The sequence below is a fragment of the Strix uralensis genome, chromosome 2 (genome assembly GCF_047716275.1).
Source record: "Strix uralensis isolate ZFMK-TIS-50842 chromosome 2, bStrUra1, whole genome shotgun sequence".
NCBI lineage: Eukaryota > Metazoa > Chordata > Aves > Strigiformes > Strigidae > Strix > Strix uralensis.
Window position 1 is genome coordinate 137,343,584 of NC_133973.1, and position 23,804 is coordinate 137,367,387.

The 23,804-nt window shown below is 51.9% G+C and overlaps 2 protein-coding genes across 3 annotated transcripts in view; one reads left to right on the top strand and one right to left on the bottom strand.

Annotated features, from left to right (window-relative positions):
* Positions 1-1,600: 1,600 nt before the first annotated feature.
* On the top strand, positions 1,601-16,035 carry XRRA1 (X-ray radiation resistance associated 1). The gene is given in 19 exon segments (XM_074861088.1): positions 1,601-1,709; positions 2,913-2,919; positions 3,455-3,608; positions 3,808-3,879; positions 4,411-4,483; positions 5,172-5,266; positions 6,577-6,649; positions 6,652-6,730; positions 7,301-7,399; positions 8,499-8,762; positions 10,235-10,400; positions 11,769-11,862; positions 12,507-12,625; positions 13,027-13,287; positions 13,834-13,999; positions 14,127-14,239; positions 14,730-14,835; positions 15,657-15,757; positions 15,759-16,035. Coding segments are annotated over 19 exon segments (2,295 nt in total). The 3' UTR covers positions 15,903-16,035.
* Positions 16,036-16,641: 606 nt separating this feature from the next.
* The window catches only part of RNF169 (ring finger protein 169), a 29,169-nt gene continuing 22,006 nt past the window's right edge, over positions 16,642-23,804 (bottom strand). For both annotated transcript variants that reach the window (XM_074860595.1, XM_074860594.1), the window contains exon 5: positions 16,642-22,705. In XM_074860595.1, coding sequence (XP_074716696.1) covers positions 21,491-22,705 — 1,215 coding nt within the window. In that variant the 3' untranslated portion in view covers positions 16,642-21,490. The remainder of the gene's footprint in view (positions 22,706-23,804) is intronic.

Here is a 23,804-nt window from a genome sequence, read left to right on the forward strand (position 1 = left end):
TTAGTGTGGGGCTACATGGGTGTGGGTGCCTGCCACTGTGGGGAGGGTGTGTATGGGTGTACGTGGGGCATGTGAGGGTGTGTGTGGGGGGGGTACGTGGTTGTGGGTGTCTGGAAGCGTGGGGAGTGTGTGCATGGGTGTTTGTGTGGGGTGTGCATGGGTGTTGGTGTTTTGGGGTGTTAAGGACGTGGGCTGTGAGCATGCTGGGGTGTGTTCAGGAGGTATAGTGAGGAGTGCGTGTGGGTGTTGATGTGTTGGGTGTGTGTGGGGTGTATACGTGTATATGAATGGGGTGTGTGAGGGCGTTCATGGGTGGTTATGTGCGTGTGTGTGAGGAAGGTGTATGTGTGTAGTGGGGTGTGTGAGGGTGTTCACGGGTGGTTTTGGGGGTGTGTGGAGGCTGTTGGGGTGGGTGGTGTGGATTTGTAACTGTGGGTGTGTGAGTAGGGTTGCGTGTCAGGAGGACATATAGATATGCATATGCAAAGCGTTTGTGTGTGGAGGTGTGATATAATGGGATGAGTGTGAGTCTGTATGGGAGTGGGGTGTGTGAGGGTGTTTGTGGGTAGCTGGGGCGTACGGGTGTGTGTTAGGGGGGTGTAGTTACAGGAGTACTTGCTGGATGCGTGGGTGTATGGGCTCATGTGTGGGGGGCTGTGTGAGTGGTGTGTGTGCGGGTGTTCACGTGAGGGTATATGTGTGTATACCTGTGGTGGTTGTGTGTGTCAGGGTAGGGGAACCGGTACAGGGACGTATGTCAGGAGTGAAGGTGGTGTGTGTTCCTGATGGGGTGTGTGTGTGTGAGTGGGGTATGTGTGGGGAGCCTGTGTATAGGGGTTGTACAGACACGTGGAGATTTTGGGCTCTGTGTGTGTACCGGGACGTGCGGGTGTGTGCCCCAGCCGGTGTCCTGGTGTACCCCATGCTGCTGCCATCACCAGCGTCCCCGTCACACGAAGCAGCATCTCGCCCAGCCAGTGCTGGTGCCATGACAACATTGCACACAGCTGCCCTCCCACTTATATCACTGCGTGAACACACAGCGTGCGCCTGTTGCAGGGGACAGCTACCCCAAATACAGGCACCGGGCTGAACACCGTAGTCACACTGTACCGTAGGATGTCAGAGCGGTGTCCGAGTGTGGAGACACCATCAGATGGCACTGGGAGACCATCTGCTACAGCGCACGGGACAAGAGCGATGCAGCGCCTGTGAAGTTTATTTCCGAGGTTTGGGGAGCAGTGACTGGTGTGTTTTTTTTCCTGGAGTCTCCACAAATGACAAGGGAAGGAGGAATGAAGGGTAAAGCAGAAATCCCGTGAGTCGTGGTCCACACAGTCCGACTCACGCAGACTCTGATGTCTGCGTTTTGCTATCTTGAGCTGGAAAATAACGCACGTACTCCTGGCACCTCATTTACTTCTCTGTTTCAGGAGGTGACGCTCCTCGTGTCCTTGACAGCATTCCTTTGCCTACAGGCTGACACTTCATTTGTGGCTATGCTTGGAAAGAGCTGTTTAAGGCAAAGTAATGTTAGAGCCAGTGAAAATTTTAACCCATTTCTTTCTTTCCCACTCTCCCCAGGAATGCCGCAGTCAAGATGGCTACGACAGGACTGTATAAAATGGGTGATGGAAGCAACTATGCAACTAACTGCTTCCCTGCCAGGAACATTTTGTGCACAAGTAAGGAAGGTGACACCTCTTTCAGTGCTGCTGGTGAAGTCTCCCTGCAGAATAGTGTCGTGTCTGTAGGGGTGGGTCCACCATCCACCCTGGTAGTGAGCCAGAGAGAGGGTACATTCAGCTGTGGCTTCTTGTATCAACATCACGGCTGATAAGAGAACTTAAAACAGTGCCCAGAGAGTCTTAAAATTGTTTCAACCTTCACTAAAATGAAGGGGGCAGGATGTCTAGGGCACACATTAAATGAGGGGTCCAGCAGCCATCTCCACATGCTGCAGGAGGGAAGCTTCAGGCAGGCACATGGCTAGCACTGCCTCGTTCTCCAGCAGCTATTCTGAGCTAGAGCTTCTCCTTTTTCTTGGGCTTTGAGAGTCACATCTGTGAAGTGCTTAGAAATGGCAGAAATGTCTTCTAACATTTGAGAAGTGGTGGAGAGGTCTGCTAGGCTGGTCAGGGGTCTGGAGCACAGGACCTTCTAGGAGAGGCTGAGGGTGCTGAGCTTGTTTTTCATCTGGCCGAGTCCAAGGGGAGATTGTGGCTTACAACTACAAACTCGGTGGCAGATGGCATGACTAAGCCAAGAATTTCACCTTGGCAGGTTTAGGCTGGACGTTGGGGGGAACTTCTCCTGGGAGGAGGTGCAGCTCTGGGCCAGGTGACCCTGGGAGGTGGTGGAATCACTAGACAAATTTACAGAATCCCAGAATCATCTCGGTTGGAAAAGCCCTTGAAGCTCCTCCAGTCCAACCATGAACCTCACCCTGACCGTTCCCAACTCCACCAGATCCCTCAGCGCTGGGTCAGCCCGACTCTTCAACCCCTCCAGGGATGGGGACTCCCCCCCTGCCCTGGGCAGCCCATTCCAACGCCCAACACCCCCTTCTGCAAAGAAATCCTTCCTAAGAGCCAGCCTGACCCTGCCCTGGTGCAGCTTGAGGCCATTCCCTCTTGTCCTGGCGCTGGTTCCTTGGCTCAAGAGACTCATCCCCCCTCTCTGCACCCTCCTTTCAGGGAGTTGCAGAGGGCCATGAGGTCTCCCCTCAGCCTCCTCTTCTCCACACTAAACCCCCCAGTTCCCTCAGCCGCTCCCCATCACACCTGTGCTCCAGACCCTGCACCAGCTCCGTTGCCCTTCTCTGGACACGCTCGAGTCATTCAATGGCCTTTTTGGAGTGAGGGGCCCAAAACTGAACCCACTCATCAAGGTGCGGCCTCACCAGTGCTGAGCACAGGGGTAAGATCCCTTCCCTGTCCCTGCTGGCCACGCTAGTGCTGATACAAGCCAGGATACCATTGGCCTTTGTGGCCAGCTGGGCACACTGCTGGCTCCTGTTCAGTCAGCTGTTGACTAACACCCCCAGGTCCCTCTCTGACTTGCAAAAAAAAAAAAAAAAAAAGGTCACGACTGACTGATCCACCATTGCTTTGGCTGGGAGGTTGGATTGGCTGGGAGGTTGGATTGGAGGTCTCCACAAGACTCCTCCAGTCCATGTTTCCATGTCTGCAGCCTATGGCTCCATTAGCATCTAGGAAGTAGCATGTTTCTCCTCTTCCATGGCTCTGGCTGTGGCTTTAATGTTCCTGTCTTAAATTCATGGTCACTGAGTATTTTATACTTCAGTATTTCCCCATATAGGGGATTTTAAAATGATGGATTCCACTGTCAGGCTGAAACACCAGGCAGAACGCAGCTACTTTGAGAAGGGCCCATTTTGGAGGGTTGTGTTCTCACCTGCCGTCTTCTCTGCCCTGGTCCATCATCATGCCAGGGTCTGGGCGCTGGTGCTGGCACACAGAGCGACCCTGCGGGCTTGGACTGGGAAGGGAACCACTGGGAAGGGGCCACAGCAGAGGAGAAAGCCTCTGGAGTCTGCCTCCAAGGAAGAAAATAATGAAGACAATGTCCTAGATGAGCCATTTCTGGTGAGTACAGATTTCCTCTGTTATTCTTTCCCCTTCTCACAATCTAAGGCATCAGGTGCCCCCTCACCCAGGGGCAGCTGAGGTCTGGTTTTGGGGCTCAGGTCCCAGGACATGACATACAGGATTGCTGTAGGACTAACCATTTGTGTTTCTTTCTGTTTTTTGGTCTTTTTGTTGGTTTTGTTTTTTTTTTTCCCAGATGAAGCACCACTGTTCAAAGAACCCCTCTGACCTCTGCTCTGTGAACATAAGCAGCCAAAATCTGGTCTCTGTGAGTATCAGACTCAAGAAGTATTACGGAACTGCCTTAAAAGTTGAAAACTTTACCTTCAGCTTCAGCTTGAGAATTGACTTTTATTTGGATTCACGACTAACTTGCAATGCAAAGACAAAATGAGCTGAGGTGCTGATGGGTTTTTAGCATCTTTTTAGGGTTCTGTCCTGGCCCTGTGAAGGACAGATGAGCTAAATTGTAGGGCGACTGTGTTTGATGGGACACACGTAGGTATGAGATACTCCCAGAAACCCTGCGACACACGAAGGGGAGCAAGGTCAGCACTGAGGACACAGAGGGGGCTTTGCTTTGGGGTTCAACTAATTCAGGTCTTCTGGATTTTGCTTACTGAGGCAGCTGGGCATTAAATGCATACTCTGAGGGGTGCTCTCCAGAGTCAGAAAAACCAGTGAAGTCCTAATTATGGGAAATGCTGTGATTTAGGCATTCTGGGAAAAGGAGAGATCCAGTTGTTTCAGATCAGTTTAGGGCTGGAGTGGAATGATTTTTCTTTTGTGTATTTTTCAGGCTAAAGAAGATGACTTTGGGAAATTTGATTGTGTTGCTTTTATAAACGCTGCTGAGAACCTGCTGACACTAGGTAAGGGATTGCATTACCAAAAAATAGATGCTGCTTTTCAACCTGGGGAAGCTTACGCCTGTCTGAACAAAGGTCTAGAGCTTTACAAAGAGGTTTAAGATACACGTGCAGCACTTCTTTGCAGAATTGCTTCCTTCCTGTTACTGAGCTGAAATCCTTGTGCTAATTCCCTTTATTGAAATGATAATTGTGTGCCACTGTGGTATCCTTTTCATTATTAGGAAACAAAGCTCTTTACAAAGAAAATCCCCATTTAATATATAGAAGCATGGAATAATGAAATGACTTGTCCCAAAGGCTCAGAAGGTTAATGGTAGGGCTGGGAGGTGAATCCAAATCCAGTGTTATGGGCTCAGTTAATCTGAAGAAGAAAAAAGGAAATCTGTTTATAACTAGTAAAACATACAAGCTAAATGTGCCATCAGTGGCTTCAAGCAATAATCCAATTTGGGGTGGGAGCAAACGCATGAAAGCAAACCAGATGTCTAAGGAGTAGGCTGGTGGGGCATCGTGTATTTTATGGACAACCATCTACCTGAGCGGGCATTTTCTTTCAAACATGCCTACTGATAATACTAGTGCTCTCGTTCTTGCTGGTTTTGGTCCATTCCAGACCCAGATAAGACATGGTTTGTTCTGCTACTGCTGTTCCTCACTCACTGGAGTGTTTTCTTTTCCATGCTTGCAGAGCCGTTTCGGAAGTTTCCAGGGCTGTGGGAACTGGAACTTTCCTTGAACGGACTAAATCTGAAAATCACTGCTGGAGACTTCCTGCATTTGAAAGTAAGATGAGGGGGCTCTGAGACCCTATTCATCTCCTCCCAACTGTCACGCTGAAGCCTACACGCAGTGTTGACATACGTCCCTGCAGCGTCAGTTCTCTGAAACTGCAGCATAGTTCTCTCTTCCTGCTTCCTTGTGGCTCCAGGAAGTCCTTTCTGCTGTGTCCCTCGAGGACCTTGCTTCCTCCCGCAGAGCAATCCCTTGCAGATCCCCAGTGCTCAGCCCCTTGCCATGGGACTCCTTGTTCCCCCCTTTGCTGTAGGATCCTCTCCCTGCAGTGTGTCAGTCACCCGTGGCATCTCTCACCTCCCTGATGCTGTGTGGTCCCCGACAGATCCCTGTTCTCATCCCCACCATGCTCTACCTCCCTGCCTCCCATCCTCCTCCTCTTCAGATAGGTGTCTGCAGTTTCTCCAACTTATGGGCTGCCTTTCTAGCACAGCAAAGGGGTCAGTTTGGTTTTTTTCTTTAAAAAAGACACAAAGTAGATCCTCAGAACAAGCAACCATGCCTGGCATGATGGCTGTAGTTGTCCTCTCCCTCCAGCTTGGAGTGGGTCTGTTGTAAAGAGCCCAAGCTCTGGCTCAGCTGTACTGACATTATACAGGTTTGCTCCCTTTGAGGAGGTCTCCTTGCCTGGATTTCTCTGGTTTCTGATCGCTGCTGGATATAAAGTTTTGTCTTAAAAGAGTTCTTTCTTGTCTTATTCAAATAATTGTTGGTGGCTCAGCTATCAGCTCTGTACGCTCAGATCCTGGCCTCCTTCCTGCCTGCAGGCTTTGGGAGGCCCGTAAATCCATGAAATGTAAGAGATCTTCTCCCATGTTTCTCCCATACACTGTTGGTAACCCACTCCTGCCGTGCTCCCATGGATCCAAGCTTCATCCATAACCAATGTCCAGGATCTGTTTGCTGACAGCCTGGAGAAATTACCCACGGGAATTGGAAATTCATATTAAATTGATTTGGAAAACGCTTTGAGCATCTCCCAGGAAAATGTAGCCTATTGTAATGCGCTGGCAAGGCTATTCCTGTTCATGTATCCTGGAAACCCCCATCCTTGCTCCCAGCAGGGTCTGCTCCTTGCCTTTCTCCTGGCTGTTGTCCTGTGAGTCACATGTGTGAGAAGGGGACCAGCCCTGAGCACTTCTGCTGAGGTGCAGAGTCCCACAAGTCCCTGTAAGTCAGAGACACTCACAGCATCACTCTAGAGTGGGTGAAAGTCTCCTGTAAATAGTTCATATTTACGCAGGGAAAGCCGACAGAGATTCTTATTTACTCCAGGCAGTTGTTTCTTCTGTTTCCTTCAGGATCTGGATCTTTCCTACAGTAACTTGTCCCCCCAGGCCATTTGGACATTGGGAGATTTGTCCCAGCTCAAAGTCTTTTGACGGCCAACGGGCTTCAGTCCCTGCCTCTGGACCTGGCAGGCTCCTGGGATTAAGCACACGCAGCAAGGGCTGCGTCAGTTTGGCGGGGAGCTGCCGGGATGCGCCAAGGAGGGAGCAGCGGGGAGGGCAAGGGGCAGGGTGGGCAACCTGGGGTTTATCAGTCCAGGTGGCGGAGCTCTTCCTTTGCAAACTGGAAGATCAAATAACCTCATGGCCGGTGCTGGGTGGGAGGGAAGTGTTATCCCAGTTCAGCCCCAGATCACCTAGGGTTTCTGCTGTAACCAGCAGCGAGAGAGGAACCTCTGGACAACGATTCAGCAGCCGTGTCGGGTGGCTGAGCCATGTGAGTAGGATGCTGTTTATTCCAAAGTAATTAGACCCTTCACGTATAGCTCAGCCACAGCTGCCATGCCAAGGTATCCGCTGTTTGCCATTGTTGGAGAAAAGAAGCTGAGCTAGATGGTCCTTTGGACTGATTCAATTTAGCTGCTTTGAGGCAGGATATCAGTTTTCTATTAAAAGAATGAAAACAGCCCCAGTCCGGTCTCCCAGTGGATACATCTTCCCACGGTGACAGCAAATGATGCATTTTTCACCCGTCTTTGCTTGAGCGTCTTATTAATGAGCCTCTTTGTATCTGCAGCTCTGCTCATTTAAGGTTTCCATCTCTGGAGGTCTTGTCGCTGGATGACAATCATCTGTCAGACCCGAGCGTCTTTGTGAGCCTGTCTCATCTCCGCAGGTAAGGAAGCACCTGGCAGCAGACAGCTCTAGTTTTTGGGGGCTGGCAGCTGCCTCCATCAGCTGTTGCACAGTAGCAGGCTTAAAATGAAAAACAAAATCTTTGTGATTCATTTGGATATTTTCCTGTTTAGTCTCTCTAGTATTACAAATGGGACTGAACGGAAGCAAACAGCCAGCTGCACAGCACAAGCTGGCCAAACCCGGCAGGTGGCTGGTAATTCAGCTCCTGCCCTGGGTGTTTGCTGATCTCCAGGTCTGATTTGAGAAACGGTAGTGGCTCTCTCCATTTTCCCTTCTTCACCCCAGATTCAACATTATTTCAGTGCAGCAGCACTAGAAAAGGCTGCAGATCAGCTCCCTCTGTTTAATGTGGGCTTTTGTGATTCAGCTGGAGAGGAGTCACCAGGAAGGGGGGCAGCTCACATACCCCTCAGCTGGGCTGTGCTGGGTTTGGGGACAGTGTAGAGACCTTGTGGTGTTCCCCTGGTGCTTCCAGTGCTGTGAACTGGAGGTGGGAATTGGATCTGGCTTGTTGCCCTGGCTCTGCCAAGACATTCCTGGAAGAAACTGCACATTGTCCGCAGAGTTTTTGAGAGGGGAGGGGGAGTGGGCAAGGTTTAGGCACAAGACTGCAGGGCTGGAGTGCGGAGGTTTGGGTTTCTGCTCTTCCCTAAGCTCTCTCGTGACCTTGGGCAAGTGCACTGGTGCTGTTATAATTCCATGAGAAGGTGGAATGTTGTCAGGGAATCCCAGTGGGACTGCAGTTCGTCAGAGCCCTGGGGTGATTTAATGAACTGCCAGGATGTCTCTTTGCCTGTTAAATTCTCATCAAGAGATGAACTTAGAGCTAGGTGACCGAAGTCACAGGCTTCAGGGGCAACGCCGGGCTGTGCCAAGAACTGAGCCTGTGGTTGGGATTTGGAGAGGAGGGGGAATGGGGTGATGAGATGCGGGTGTCGCGGATGGCTCCACGCTGCTGCTGGGAAGCCCAGCGAGGAGGCAGGTGGAGGGCCAGCTCCCTGCCTTGTGGGCACCAGGGTGAACAGATGGCACGGACAGCAATCGTGGAGTTTCTCATGCATTTCCTCTTCCTATAGCTTGAGGGAGCTGAATCTGGACAAGAACAGGATTTCAGCTGTCCCCTACCTGCACCAAGCAGAGACCGGGCAGTTCTTCCTCCACCCTGCGCTGGATGGCGACGGCTTCAGGGCAGAGTGGTACAAGGTCCTGAGCAGCCTCTGGCAGGAGTCTCAGGCACCGCAGCAGGAGGGCACGGAGGTGCCAGCAGAGCTGGAAGCGAAGAAAGGACAGCTTCAATATGTGGTGTTACAGAACAACAGGGATCCAGGCAGGACGAGTGAGCGGCACCTGCCTCTTCCTCCCCACACTGAAACCATGGGGTGTTTCAGCGGGAGAGGGTTCAGTTATGTCAGGGTGAGGATCTGCAGGAGTGAAGCAGCTTGACAAAATTAAAACAGTGAGGGAGGGATCCATGGAACCATTTTAGACATCTCAGCTAACCTGTACAATCCCTCTATAATTACTGGGAACTTACTGGACATGAATCACCCTAAAGCAGGCATCTCCCAAGTGCCCCTTTTTCCTGGATTTCTTGAGGCTAGCTTGCTCCAAAGGAGGCTTATCATGCTGACTGGGAGGAAAACTGGCAAAAAAGGGGAAATAATTCAGGTTAGGAAGTGGATTACTGTGGATCCCAGACAGGCAGAGGGCAGGAAGGTTGTGTGAGTGGGTAGCCCACGCACAGCTCTGCCTTCCTGGGGGAAGGTCAGCTTCAAAATCTACCTGTGGGCAGCTCTGGCTGCCCTGAGGCCAGTAACAGGGTTTCTGCTGTGTTTGAGGGATGTGAACCCCACCTGGGGCGATGGGGCTGTCAGCAAACCTGCTACAGTGGGCCTAAACCCCCCCACCTTGGGCACGTTTTGCCATCGAGCCACATCCTGCCTGATGCTGATTTACTTTTCCAGGCTAATTCCAGCCTTGCCATGGCTGGGGCTGGCCCAGTACTCAGCTTCACGTGGAAACCCTCACTTTGCTTGTGTTTCATTGCAGAGGTCGTTTTGGATTCTGGCTCTCAGGAACACCCAGCACTGGTAAGAACTGTTGCCTGATCTGTGATTTTTTGGGGTGTGAGCTCCAAAACTTCCCTTTCCCAAGCCTCTCAGCTGAGTTTCAAGAAGCTGGTGGGTACAGCCAGGACGCTGGGTGCCTGCAAGGCTTGCAGTGAGTATTGTCGCTCATCAGGGAGATCAGGAGCAAATTTTCCTATAACTGAGGGACCCCAAAGCTTAAACTTGTCTTACTTTCAAATAAAAGCTGGGTCCCATTTGCTCGTGCCTGTGTGCCATCCCTCCATGTGTTCTGCAGCTCAGGTGGGGACTGAAGCTTCGGAGCTGGGAGTTCATTCATTCTTAGCACTAAAATCTTTTCCCCTGCATTTATTTACGTGATGCTCTTCAGAATTGAATGTTTGAAGCCCAAGACTCTGATTTTTATTAGAACTTGAGTAAGGGGCTGAGCCTCAGAGATGCTGAGCACTCGCAGCATGTTCTAGCATAACACACATGTGCATGCACATGCACGCTCCCTGAGAGCACATCTGCTTCTTCCTGAGCCTGTGCACGTGTTTTTTGTGCTGAATTGATGGAGTTTGGTGCATTTGACATAACTCCCTGCAGGGCTCCCACAATAACGCAGAGGCCAAAGCAATCTGCCACTCTGAAATGGGTCTGAACGAAAACCTCTTCAAATCAGAGCTGTGTTTGGGCTCAGGAGGGTGATATCGTGCCCCTGGAGGTGTCTCTTGCCCCCAGAGCCTCTGGAGCGGTGTCTCTGCTCACGCTCTTCTTCCTCCTCTCTTTAAGGTTGTCCCCAGGGAGGGAGAATCATCCATCTTGAAGACTCTGCCAGCTCCCTCCATGCGCCGGGATGTTTGTGCTCCCTTTCCTGAACTGAAACGCCTCAGCCTGGCCTTCAACAAGGTGATTTGGGTCCTGTGGCTCCAGATAAGTGTAAAGGTTCAGCTGCTTGAGCCTGGCCTTAATTCCCTGGGAGACACCCTTGGCCTTTAGCTGCCACTGCAGAAGGGCACAGCTCTCCCTGGTGTCCAGGGGAATGTGCCAGATATCCAGGATCCCTCAGGGGGGACAAGACACCTATTTAGGCAGCTGAATTGCACTCAGCTTGTCTAAACCCCTGCAAATCCAGGGATTTCATCAGAGAATATATCACAGACTGCCCTCCCCCTGGACTGATCCTTTGCTGGAGCTGCCCGCTGGATGGTGATGCCTCATCGAGGACTTTGCTGGTTTAGTGCCAGGTTATACCTGTCTGCTGAGCCACGTCGGGTTCTCAGCATGCCCCAACGGACAAGTAACACGCAACAACATCCGAGCTCCTCTTCCTGGTGCTTTTGGCTCCTGCCCAGGGCTTAACTCACACTGCTTCCCAGCCGGGTGAGCTAGCAGTGCCGTTACCACTGCTCAGCAAGGGGCATCCTCTGGGACGTGACGGTGCCTGCAAAGCGAGCTCTGCTGCCATTCCCCATGTGTCATCACCCTGGTTTAGGTCACTGCCTTGTTGGTGAGCTGGTTTTTGGCTGTCATGCCCTGGCCAGGCTGTGGTTTGGACTGCAGGGTGGAGAGGCAGGACCTTTTTTCCCGCTCAGAAGAGCCGCAGCTGCAGCCCAGGGCTCTTCTGCAGCTGTGGCTCTTCTGAGCAAGAAAAAAGTCCTGCCTCTACCTTGCAGCTCTTCTGAGCACTGGAGGCACCAGTCCTCTGGCTGCAGCGTGCTGGAGTGAGAGGGGAGCACTGCCTCTGTTGTCTATGATTGCAGAGTGTTAAGGGCAGCATCTCTGGTTAAGGGGTGCCATTTCCCTCCTCCTCCCCACTACACTGAAAGGAGGGTGCAGAGAGGGGGGATGAGTCTCTTGAACCAAGGAACCAGTGCCAGGACAAGAGGGAATGGCCTCAAGCTGTGCCAGGGCAGGGTCAGACTGGCTCTTAGGAAGGATTTCTTTGCAGAAGGGGTTGTTGGGCGTTGGAATGGGCTGCCCAGGGCAGGGGGGGAGTCGCCATCCCTGGAGGGGTTGAAGAGTCGGGCTGACCCAGCGCTGAGGGATCTGGTGGAGTTGGGAACGGTCAGGGTGAGGTTCATGGTTGGACTGGAGGAGCTTCAAGGGCTTTTCCAACCTGGATGATTCTGGGATTCTGTGATACACGTACCTGCCCAGCGCCAGGGTCCCTGCGCATTGGAGGGATGTGCTTTGGTGGGAGGGTTGGGATGAAACGTTACAGCCTCCACCATGACTCAGTGCTTAGAGCAAAGAGTGAACTATTTTACCTTACAGATCGCAGATGAGGCAGCTCTCCTACCCGTGGCTTTCTTCCCATGCCTGAAGGAGCTGACGTTTCACAACAACCCTCTTACCACCACCCGCAGCGGTACAGTATGAGCCCGGCTCCGCGGCAGGATTTCTGCTTTGTCCCTCCTTCACAGTTCACTCTTGGGGTCAGGGACCATGTTGTCTTTCAGTGTTGGGACACTCCTGCCACGCTGGCCCTGGCCCAGGCCCTCGGGGAGGTGCTTTAATCATTGCTGCTCTCTAAAGAACAACACAGATGAGCAAACACTGCTAATGCCCTGCTGCTGCTCCCAGTCCCGTGAAAGTCCCTAACAGCCCATCCGTGACTGCGGCAGTGGAGTCTCAGGCTAAATTTTGCTCCCCAAATGGTGTTTTTCCCACAAAGGGCTTGTCTGAAGCTGGTCCAGGTTTTCTCCTGAGCAGGGGGGATAAACCCCAAGCGTGCCTGTGGCCTCGACAGGCAGGACAATGCTGATGAAACATTGCAATTGTGTTCTCCCTGCACAAGCTGCATTTAAACTAGTAAATAAAACGGGTCAAGGATGCTCCCCTGGCCTCGGTGGCACGTAGCCCAGCCCAGTGTGTGTCCTTAGGGCTAAAGCATCTTCCTACAAAACCGGGTGGCTTCTACTCTGGTCCCTGAGCTGAGCCTGGGGTTAGTTGGCACAGGCCAACTGGTCGTGGGCTCTCCACTGCAGCTCTGGTGAACCTCTGCTTCTCCAGGGCAGCCACCTCTGCTGAGCCAGCTCCTCCAGCACCATCTGGGGATTAAACTTGTGTGACAGAAGAGCCTAGTCACGGAGAGGTGGCACTTCTCCATCCCTCTCAAAGCCAGTCGCAAGGTAACGATGTGCCTTGGCAGTGTGAGGGTTTTCCTACTCAGGGCAGGATTGCCCAGGAACCGACTTGCTGGGGAGTATGGGAAGAGCTCGTGGGACACATGGATCCCAACAGGGTTGAAAGGATGGAGAGAAGGCTGGGAAGGATTTGGAGGTATTTTGCTCAGGATGAGGCTGGCGAGTCCAACCACCCCCTTATTGCTGCCCCAGGCAGCGTTTGTCACAGGGCTTTTGGGTTCAGTCCTGCTCATCGGCCTTAGTGGAGGGATCCTGTGGGACTGAAGATGCTGCCAGGGTGTCCCTGACACTCCCTGTCCCTCAAGGACCAGCCCCCCCACCCGTCAAACCTGACCCCACACCGACACTCATGGCAGCATGCACGGCCATTTGTTGTGTCCCCCCAGGTCACGTCGCATCTCCCCAAAGTCACGAAGCGGCCGCTGATGCTGGAAGCACCTGCCAAGACCTTTCTGTGGAAACCTCTCCCAGCTGTGGTAGAGGCTGTGAGAGATGCTGCATCTCCGAGCCTGGCCCAGCCGCTGCCCCCCGTCAGCTCTGTGACCGCAGCTGGCAGCCGGCAGACAGCACTGGGGGAAGGGGAAGGTGATTCCAGGCCTCCTCCTGGCTCAGCCGAGGAGGACATCGCATACTTCTTCATGACACAGGTGAGGCTGGGCTGTAAGTGTTCAGGACTCCACAGCTTGTCCAGAAATGGTCCATAGATGGATCTTCATTTCCTAACTGAACGAACCGTGTGCACGCGCTTGGGGTACCAGGGGTTATAACCCCCCTTTGACTGCAAGGGATTTAAGGAAAGAAGCATAAATGCAACGTTGTGACCAAGAACAGGAATAGGTGGCCTATTTTGCAGGGTGGCACGGGGCTGTGCTGGCTTGGTGGGGAGCCCCAACCACAGGAGCTCATCAGTCCAGCATTGCCCCTTGCAGAATCTGCTGGAAAACTCCCTCCTAGAGCTCACCAGGGCAGCTTTTGGACTTTGAAAATCTTGGGATTATCAGGGAAAGAAAAGTCTGCACTGGGATGGGGATGGCCCCTCTCTCCTTTTGTGCTCAGCGGGATGAGATGGTGGCTGTGTGGCTCAGTGCCACTGGGAGAGACCTCTGGCCACAGCAGGACAGGCTCTGGCTGCCTCCATCAGCTGTAGTGGTAAGAAAGGGCTGCTGTGAATTCCTTTATTTTGCTGCTCTGAGGTGGAGGATGTGTTCAGACCCTTGCTGAGATCCGTGGCAGAGGACAGGCTGGAGAAGAGGAGTGAACAGAGTGGGGAAGGAAGCTCCCAGGTGGTCCCAGAGCGATACAGAGGCTATGAGGAGCTGCTTGGTGGAGACACGGATCCAGATTTTATCGAGCCAGTTGGTGAGGGAAGATAGCAGAGGGCTCCTGCTTAGAAAAGCCTTGGTGGGTTGGTGAGCAGTATGGTCCACTCCGACCAAGAAAAAAGCAGCGAAGGTTTCGGTTGTCCTATTTTCCTTCCGGGTCACAGGGATACAGAAGAACGTGCAGGCGCTGCACAACATCCTGAAACCCCCCCTGGTTTATCGGGACGCCAAGCCACGACTGGACAGTGTGCAGAAGCCCTACGTGCCTCGGAAAAAGGTAAAGAGCCAAAGCTCCGAGGGGAGACCATCTGTATTTGGATCAACCCACATGTTTGGATGGATGCCGAGAGCCCGAGCGTGGCCTTGGCCACAGTTCTCTGCTCAACGGCCCAGAGCTGTGCTAGCCCCTGGGGAACAGCCTGTCACCAACCCCCCGGAGAAAGCCAGCCCTGTCCTGAGGGAGGTGGAGGAAATGGCCTCCGAGCTGGCTCTGCGGGGTGAGCTGTAGTAGAATTCCAGTCCCTGAATCCACTGTGCTGCTCCGGGGTTGCGGGAAGCTGATCCAGTGTTGCTCAATAATCTTAAATTGGTGTCTAAACTGGACCAGCTTGGTCCAACAAGAAAAACAAACAAAAAAAAAGTCTCGCCTACCTCATGCAGAAGCACAGGGCCGTGTTAATCTGGGAGAAGAGGCAGGAAAAGGTGGTGGATTATCAGCCTGGGGGGTGGAGGGGAGGCACACTGCAGCCTCCCGGTCTTCCTTGCAGCATGGGAGGATGCCTGGCCCTCCCACCCACAAGACAAGAGCAGAGGTCCTGGAGGGAATCCTGATGACCATGAGAAACACCTCGACCATCACTGAGGTCCCCCTGGGTACGTGCCTGCGTTCCCGGTCTCTCCTGTTGACGGCACCGCAGTGGCAGGATCTGAACATAAAGGTGTCCTTGAGCTGGTGGGGCCCCAGGGTGTGGCTGAGGGGTGGGAACGAGGGTCTCTGTGTCCCCACGGAGAGGACAAGGCCTTCACCTGCTGAACCCCCTCAGCCCCCCACAAGACCGGACCCTGATGCTCTGGCTACGGGTTAGCAGAGGGGAAAATGCAACACAGACACTGCGGGGGTCCCCTGGATCCACAGCTGGATTAATCATCCCCGCCCCCCCCCCCCCCAAGCCAGCTGTTGGGGAAATGGCCTCGGAGTGAAAGTGGTTTTGCCCCTGAGATGAAGCAGGACTTGGGTCTCCCAGCACGGGCCATATTTGATCTCCATCCCAGCCCTGAGGGTGGCACAACCCTGAACTGCGAGTGCGAGCAGGACCTGGCTCCTCCCCTGTGCTGTCTCTTTTCCCTGCACTGACTGGGGAAGAGGGGAGGAAAGAGAGGCAAGAAATTAAGGCACTTTTTTGCAGGCTACAGTAAGAGCCACTGCCCAGGCTCGAATGTGGCATCTCTCTCTTCACTCTTGAGTTGCTCAAGGCCACCTGTGCCTTTGCTTTTGGGGCTCCTGCGTGGGGTCCAGGATAGAGCTGGATCCCAGCAGCCACCTTTGTGTCCCTGCCACGGTGACATGCCCCATGCTGCGGGGGACGGGAGAGAGCTGGGGCTGCTGGTGGGCAGAGGGATGGGAGGGAAGATCAAATATTGCAGCCAAGGAGCTGTCTCGTCGCTCTTCTCCCCCCACCTTTGGCCTTTTCCAGCGTCTGTTTTGCAAAAGAGGAAATCCAGCCCCAGGACATACTGGGAGGTGCAGAGGCTGATGGAGGAATTCCAGGAGGTGTTTGAGATCCTTCCCGAAACCTGTAAACATGGGCGAGGAGGTGGCCAAGCCCTCATTTGGGGCTCAGGTGGTGGAAGCCCTTCTCAAAGAGGTGACATCTGAGCAGGGGAGCCCCCAACAACAGCTGCCGGTGAAGAAAGCGGCCAAGAAGGTGCCCAAAGTTTAGTCTGCAGTATAGGCAGGGGGTGAATAAAGCATCCCGCACCTTGGTCCTCTTGGATAAAACATACGTTGTTTTGTAACTTGTTTGGAGCCCTTTTTCCTCTTCGGAGGTTGGAAAATCCAGTGCGGTGACAAGATTCAGCTCAGGCTTTCAGGCAGCGACTTCCAGCTTGAAAGCACCGACGCAGCCACAACGCTGCAATGACAGCACGTGAAATCCGTGTCTGCTCGCCGTTGTGCTCTGCGGTTCCTGGAAAATAAGGTGTGTGCTCCCCCATCCCTGCGCAAAAACTGACTTTAAGAAAAACTACTGCGCTGCTTCCGCTTGTGGCAGCTCTGAGCATGGAGCCCCGTCCTGCTGCAGGGATGTGCCCGACCAGCCAGACCTGAGTGGGCTCAGTTATTTAAACTCAGTTATTTAAACTGAGTTATATATATATAAAAATAATAGTTATTAAAACCCCCAATTCATTCCCCAGTCTGGCACCCCTAAAAACAGCTGCGTCGGTGCTGGAAGGGGTTGGAACAGGGATTTGGGGTTTTTTGGGACGCTCATTTCCCCCTGGCTGCTTACCTACATGAAAAATGTCATTATACTCACCTTCACCTTTTTTTTTTTTTTCCCCCTATAAAACATTAATCAACAACCTCATTCAGCCAGGGGCCACTGTAACCCATTTGGGATAGGCAGCAGTAGGATCCTGCTTGTTTCCAAGCGCAGCAACTTCAGCAGAAACAGGTAGTTCACTGTCAGAACCTGGTTTTATTCTGTTTTAACCTCGGCCTTTGTCCTGCAGTTAAAAGTCCTCGTTGCTGTTAAAATGTACACGTTATTTGTACACAGTTGGCATTTTTCTGGTTTGTGACAATTTTTTTCACAAGCAGGATTTACTCTGTTCCAAATAACAGAAGCCACAACATGACAGACGCCTGCATGTCATTTTACCCACACATTTTACACATGCAAGTCAACAGTCCTTCAGTAACTTCCATCGCTTTTTAAAACATTCAGATGAAGCCACGCTGGTTCAGCTGAGACCCAAAATGACCGTAGTCCTTTACCGCCCCGGTGCTCCGCTGGCGAGCTGAGGAGAACACGAAAGCACAACGATTTAAAGCATTATTGGGGAAAAAAAAAAGTGTAGCAACATCTAGATTTGTTTTAAACAGTTTGACAGTAAACACCAAGGAAACCAGGCATACACAACCCCCCTCTGTAACCAGCGGAAGGTTTTCCTGTTTGCATAGTGAAGAGCTAATTCTAGAGCTGCTGCTTCGCGGTGTTTTACAGACACGGGGAAGAGAAAGGTTTGTGTCCGATGCGTGCGACGCGTGGGGGGCATCGCAGCTTCCACGCTGTAGGTCAAACCGGCGTCACGTCCCAGTTCCACCCAGTTGCCATCCACGGGGACGTCCCACAGGTCTCCGTCGCGGTGCCACGCGAGACCGTCGCATCCAACAAGTCGTTGTTGTCAAACACTTCCCCCCGCCCTGCGCACGGGACAAGCTCCTTGTCAACCTTTGGCCGGACAACTGGGAGATGATGGTGCGGGGCTGTTGGCGGGTCGAGGCGGAGCCCTGGGGTCTGTCCTCAGAGCGTTGCTAAAGGCTTGTTTTTAAAATCAGTGATAGTCTTTAAGGCTTCAACCTCCCCCTTTGCTTTCGTTGAGAAAATACAAAGAAGCGCTTGTTCAAGCGACACTTCATGACTACTGTGCACTGCATGTACAATAGCATTTGAAGAAAAATACTGACAATATAGAACAACATTATACAATCATCTGGCACGATCCCTTCTTTTGGCACTTTTCCTTCATTTATCTGATCTCACTGACTCCCAAACACGGACCTTTCCGTACGGCTTTTCCCGGGCAGAGAGCTCCGGAGGGTCAGAACGCAACTTTCCGGAGTCGGTGGCATCTTTGGCAGACACGGTCCTTCTGTCGTCAAACCAACCCCAGCCCCTCCAGCGCTACCGACAGTGCAATCTCTTGACCTGTTTTTTTGTTTTCTTACAAGAGAAGACAGCTTCACATTTTGGGAGGACGCTCGCACGCCCGCACTGTCCCGCAGCCGGCAAGGACTGCCTTCATCCTGGGGAGAAGGTGGCTGCAGAAAAGAGGAGGGTTAAAAATGACTTTCATGTAAGTGTAAATAAATACTTGGTTTTATCTTAGTGCCTCTGCAGATCTTGTGCTGCATCCACCGTTCAGCAAGAGGTATTTTACTTCTCAGCTGGCATTACTTGTGGCAAAGGTAGCGTCATACCTGACCTTTAAAGGGTAGAGGCTGGGAATTCCTGCTCTTTTAAGTGTAATTATATACAATTATTTCTTTTTGTGCAAGCTTACACAAACTTACAGAGTGTTAAATTAATAAAACATTCATCCTAGCTTCACGTCGCCTCAAGTCTCGAACCCGACACCGCCTCGGGTGGATTTCAGCCGAGGGCGGTTGCGCTCTCGCTAGCTCAGGAAGAAGGCGAGAGGCTCTAAGCAAAGCCGGCTGGAAAACGGCCCACATTCTCCTCAGTCCTTGAGCAACTAAACAGAGAAACGAATGTAGAAACACAGCCAGCAGCTTCATCGGACTAAAAACCTGTGGGTGCTCAACCTCGTGAGGAACGATCGATCCCGACCTGATGCTTTAGCGAAAGCTGCTGCGAGCGCAACCCTTCCACGACACGATTGCGACGCCACGTCCAAGGGTCTCCTTCCACGCAGATGCAACGGCCCGGGCGTCTCTTTTGGGGGGAGCCGGCTGCCCGGTGAAGGCGAGGTTTGGGAAGCCGGGGGTGCGAGGGGTCCCCTTAAGCTTTTTTTTTTTCTGGCTGGGGATAAGCTCCAGCTCAGGCGTTGCCTCCCACGCTTCCACCCAGCTCAGATTTAGAGAGCGGAAATTAACACACAAAAAACTAAATATTTATGTAATCTTTTAAAAAGAAGATATTTAAGACACTGGCCTGGTGCGTTGGACTGTGAAATCTATTTTAAGAGGGGAAAGAAAGGATACATTCAGCATGTAAATGTAGTTTTTTGTGGTGTCGGCTTGCTCAGAGAGCGCCTGGCAGCCCAAAGCCTGGATGAAACCCGCACGAGCGTCGCGATAAAGAAGGAAACTGTTTAAGGAAGTCTGATTCGGGCTCAAGGGATTAACCACGGGCAAGAGGCAGGGAGAAGAGGGCCTGTAAAATAATTTTAAAATATTTTAAAACTAATCGTAAAAAAAAAGAATGTCAAATGCACTTGAAAAGTGCACGCTTTAGCTCAAAATATTGGGAAAGAATGGCATGAATAATGAGAAAAAGCTGTGGGTTTCCCTCCTGAGCTTATTTCACTGCAAAGGGCAGATCTAGGCCACTGCTCCTTCCCTCTGCGCTGCTCTTCTAGGTCCGGTCAAGGCTCTAATTGCTGAATTTCCTTCCAGTTCACAGCTGGGTACAGGAGCAGGATTCAGTTTGGGTCAAAAGCGCCTGCTTCAATCAGCACCTAACGAGGCTGCGGCACGTGAGAGGGCACGGAAAGCCGTCGCCCATGAGCCGCAGCAGGCAGGCAGAGCAGGCCAGGTCTAGCCAGCCCTAGGTACGACTTTAAACATCCAGTAGTTTGTGTGTTAAGGAGATACAGAGATAGATAGATATATATTATGGAATCATTGCTATAAGATTTCTCAAAACGAAAGTGTCAATCTGTTGAAATATAGTATTTAAAATATATAAATTTTATCCATTAAAATATAAGATTTCTTTTTTTTTAAAAAAAAAATCCAGTTCAATTAGGAAAAAAGCGCCAGGGTCCTTTGCAGTTACGCAAGTATGCCGGGAGAGAAAAAGAAAACCAGTTCCGTTTTTTTTTTTTTTTTTTTAACCATTTAAGATGGAGGGAGAAATTCAACCGTTTTTTTAGATAGAGGAAATTGGGCAACGACTGTTCTCTTAGATCAGCTCCATCTGTTTGAGTGCAGTGGCCTTCCTCCCTTCCCGCCGCGGGTCACGGCAGGTTTGCCCCAGCACTGTGCTTCGGTTACAGCCTGAAAATACCACTCGTCATCTGGCACCCGGGTCAGCAAGATCCTTAACGCCGCAGCCTCCGCCCCGGACAAAAGTCCCTGCGGGCACCGAGGGTCCCCGGTGAATACTCTGCAAGGCAGCTTTCAAGTATCAAGTTGAGCCGATGGTTTTTGAGCCTGATTATTGGAAATAATCAAGGAAATTAGTGCGCTCTTAATGGCTGATGGGGGAGAGAGTTAGAAACACGAAGAGCCCCAAGGGTGGGCTGCCACTGAAGGCTACACCTGTGCAGACAACACGGCAAAGCCCAGGCTCTGAGCTAGCTCTGGTCCAGGCTGCCGTGCCCGACTTCATGCTTTTAAGCGGAAATTTTAGTGCGTTGCTCACCTGAGCTTGCTTAGTGGTTTGAACCTGAAGACAGCTAGCTCAGAGCAGGGGCAGGGCAGGCCGGCATCGCCCCGAGCGCCCACATCCCCGGCCGGGAGGGCCGGGCTCCTGTCCCAGCTCTCCTGCCAACCCACGGGGTGCCCGGGAGAGGACGGCGATGCGTCAGGTACCTCGGGATGCCTCCTCGGGCCACTCTGGGATGTGTAAGGACAGGTCCTAGGTGTGCTGAGAGATCTCTTAACTGAGCAGGGTACGTGTCAGCAGGAAGAACGTCCTTCCTGAAATCTCCCTGCCAGCGTTTCCCTTTCTAGATTTCAACGTTCATGGGAAGGGCATGAAGCCCTCTTGCCTCAGAAGAGGCAGGGACTAGGAGAAAAACTGCATTTGCTCCCTGCGACACAGCACCCAGCTGCTCCCCCCAAGCTCTCTGCTCTGTCACTAACATGACTATACAAGTTCCTACAAGGCTTTTCAGTAAAACCCTTATTTTATGTCTTTCTTCACTGCATTTGCCTTTCTGCTTCATGAAAGTAACCTATGATCCACACTGCCAGGGCAGACAGTGAGATACATTCATCTGTAAATACTACGGGTGGATCTATTTGGTACTTCCTAGCAGAAATACGGACCAGGCTCCCTCCCCAACAGCCCTCAAGTCAGGTCATTCAAACACGCTGACATCAGTAACAGTCTGCCCACCACAGCCCGCTGCAGTTTAAGGGAGAAAACGGGGCATGTGGAGAGGAAAAGACTGTTTCTAGGACAGAAAACGCCTCCTTTCCTCTCTGTGAGTAGAGCTCTGATTTCTCCTGGCATACTGAAGCGACAAGGCAAGGAACGGACGGGGTTCTTATCTTGTACCCCACGTGCTGCTCACACAACCCTCCTAGCTGGGGACCCCAAATGTCACCGACTGCATGCAGAGGTGTTGCAGTGTATTCACAGGGACCATGGGCACTGCTTTCAGACCAATGGACCAGAAAGGCTGGAGGATTTTTTTCTCATTCTCTCTTTTTTTTTTTTTTTTTGTTAATCTGAAAGGACTCTGGCTTCTCTCTGAACTGGACCTACAAATGTCTTACCACCAAAACGAAAAAACAATTGCTGTGGGTGGAAATATGACAAAAAATAGTTTTCCTATAAGATAATCTGATAAACCTCATCGTCCTCTAGAAAGGCAACATCGTCCACTAGTGCTACTTAGCACCCAGAGTGCTCTTCGACCGCAGCAGATACCGATCGACTCTGACTTTCCGCCTATCCACTGTCCTATTCTCGCTGTCGAAAATCCGCTGCAGATGCAGGGCCAACCTCCTGTCCTCCTCCTCTTGCTGGAGCTTCTGCTCCATCTCCCGTACCAAGCGATCCTCCGGAGGCAAGCCCACCTCCCCCGCCGCGTGCCTCAGTCTTTTGACGGAGCCGTTGTGCTCCAAGTGCTTCGTTTTGCAGCGTCTCTTCCGGCCCCGTCTCAGCGACGGGGGCTGTTCCCCGATGATGTTCTCAACGGAATTGCAGGTGCTGTTCTGCACGTTGATCAATTCGCTGTTGTTCAGGTATTTCAGCTGCTTTTTTCCTGATGTCTTGACGGGGACTCCTAGGGTGCTGTTGTCAGGCAGCGATGCGCTGACGCCCATGAGTCTTCTGCTCAGCATTTTCGGGCCGAGACTAAGACAGGATTTGTCCATGAACGTGTTCACTTTTAGGTCAGGGACTTCGGACACTCGTGGGTTTAGGGAGGCGACGTTTGATCTAGCATCTGGTTCGGCAGCGCTGTCGTCTGTTGTTAAGGCTTGTGAATCCCTGCTCTTCTCACTCCCTCTTCCCAGCTTTGTTTCACTGATGGAAGGAAAAAAATCCAGCTCGGGGCGAGGGTCTCCTGTTGTGTCAGGTGGAAGATGATCATCCTGCACTTGTGGCTGCTGCTCTTTAGGGCAAGCACTGGAGTTGGTGATGTCAGGAACTATTACGTCTTCCCCAGGCTCCGCAGCCAAGGATGTAAGGGTCGCTTTAGAGAGAGTCTTTTTGATCTGGCGCTCCTGAAATATCTGCTCCCATTTTTTCAGTATTCTAGGACTGGCTTCGTAGGTGGTTGGCTTCTGCAGGCTCCGGTTCAGGTTTCTCGGCGTGGACTTGATGATGAGAGGGCTCAAGACTCTGCCGTCAGGAAGCCTCTTCGGAGGAGTACACGGGGAGCAGACGATAGGCTTGAAGTGGTTGAGCTCTTCTGAGATGCTGTCATTGCTCTCGGGGCTGATGGATCGCTCTGGCTTGTGCAGGGCCGAGAGGGACGAAACGGGGTTGAGAACCAGGCGCTTCTCTGCCGTCAGGTCTGGGGCGGAGAGGCAGCGGTTGTTTTGGGTGGATGACAAAACTCCAACCAGCGGCGTTGACGTGCTGGTGATGGGTGGCACCTGCAAGGCAAGGCACCACAGCTCAAAAAGTTTGTCAGTGAGAAGAATATGGGCAAGCACGCGAGAGGAGAAGAGGAGAACATGAGGCTACCACGCTCAGGTCCTGCAGCAGACCAGCTGGAGGGCTCCCTAGAACAGCCATGGCAGCCTCTGCTGCTCACGGCACCTTTCATGGCCGATATATAATGTAAGCAGAGGGCACCGGAGTTTTATTTCAGATTTATTTCAGTGTAAGAGCTGTTCTTGCCACAAATGGCAACCACTCCAATGGCAAAACACTTGAAGCAAGGCAAGACAAGAAACCAAGAAGCACTGCACCGCCCTGGCTGCAGGAAGCCACGCTCTTCAAGGGAAATAATGATCTTCAAAGGATTTTTAGCTCCCTACCAAGCTGTAGGAGAGAAAGAATAAATACTTGGCCCAGGTTTAACCCACTGTGCTGCAAAACATCATGAGAAAAGGTGTGTATGTGCCTGAGGTGGAACAACCTCGGTGAGCGGTCCCAGAGCACACCGTGGCCACTGCTGGAGATGGCCTCTCGCAGAGCGAACGAGCCAGTTTCTTGTCATCTCCAAGACCATTCCCTAACGCTGCTGCATTTGGAACGCAACAGAATCCAGCCACAAATAAATCCGAAATAAAAGCTGCACATACACAACTGCAAATGGTATTATTCTTAGCTCTAAGATTAAATTATTTTATCTAGCAGTTAGTTTGAGACAGTGATAGCCTTTCCTTGCTTAGCCCAAAAGAGAGTTGTTTCTACTAGTTTATTTTGAGGTCAAAATGAGTTTGTGGAACACCCTTGCAGCGCAACTCTCAATTGGTCAGGTCCATAAGCCATCGACTTAAAAAAAAAAAGTCCTGGGAAGGAAAGTCAGTCACAGACCCTTGCTCTGAGCTCAGCCCAGCTCCTGTCAGCCTAGGTGGGAACTGGACCATGGGCCATGCTCATGACCTCAGAGATGGTGATCACCAGGGTCAACTTAGTGTGCCCAGTGGGGATTTTACCATTTTCCAAGCAATATGCACCAACTAAACTGTCCTTCCAAAGGACTGCAGAGGCTTTTATTCCTTATGGGATCTCTGGAACTGAACC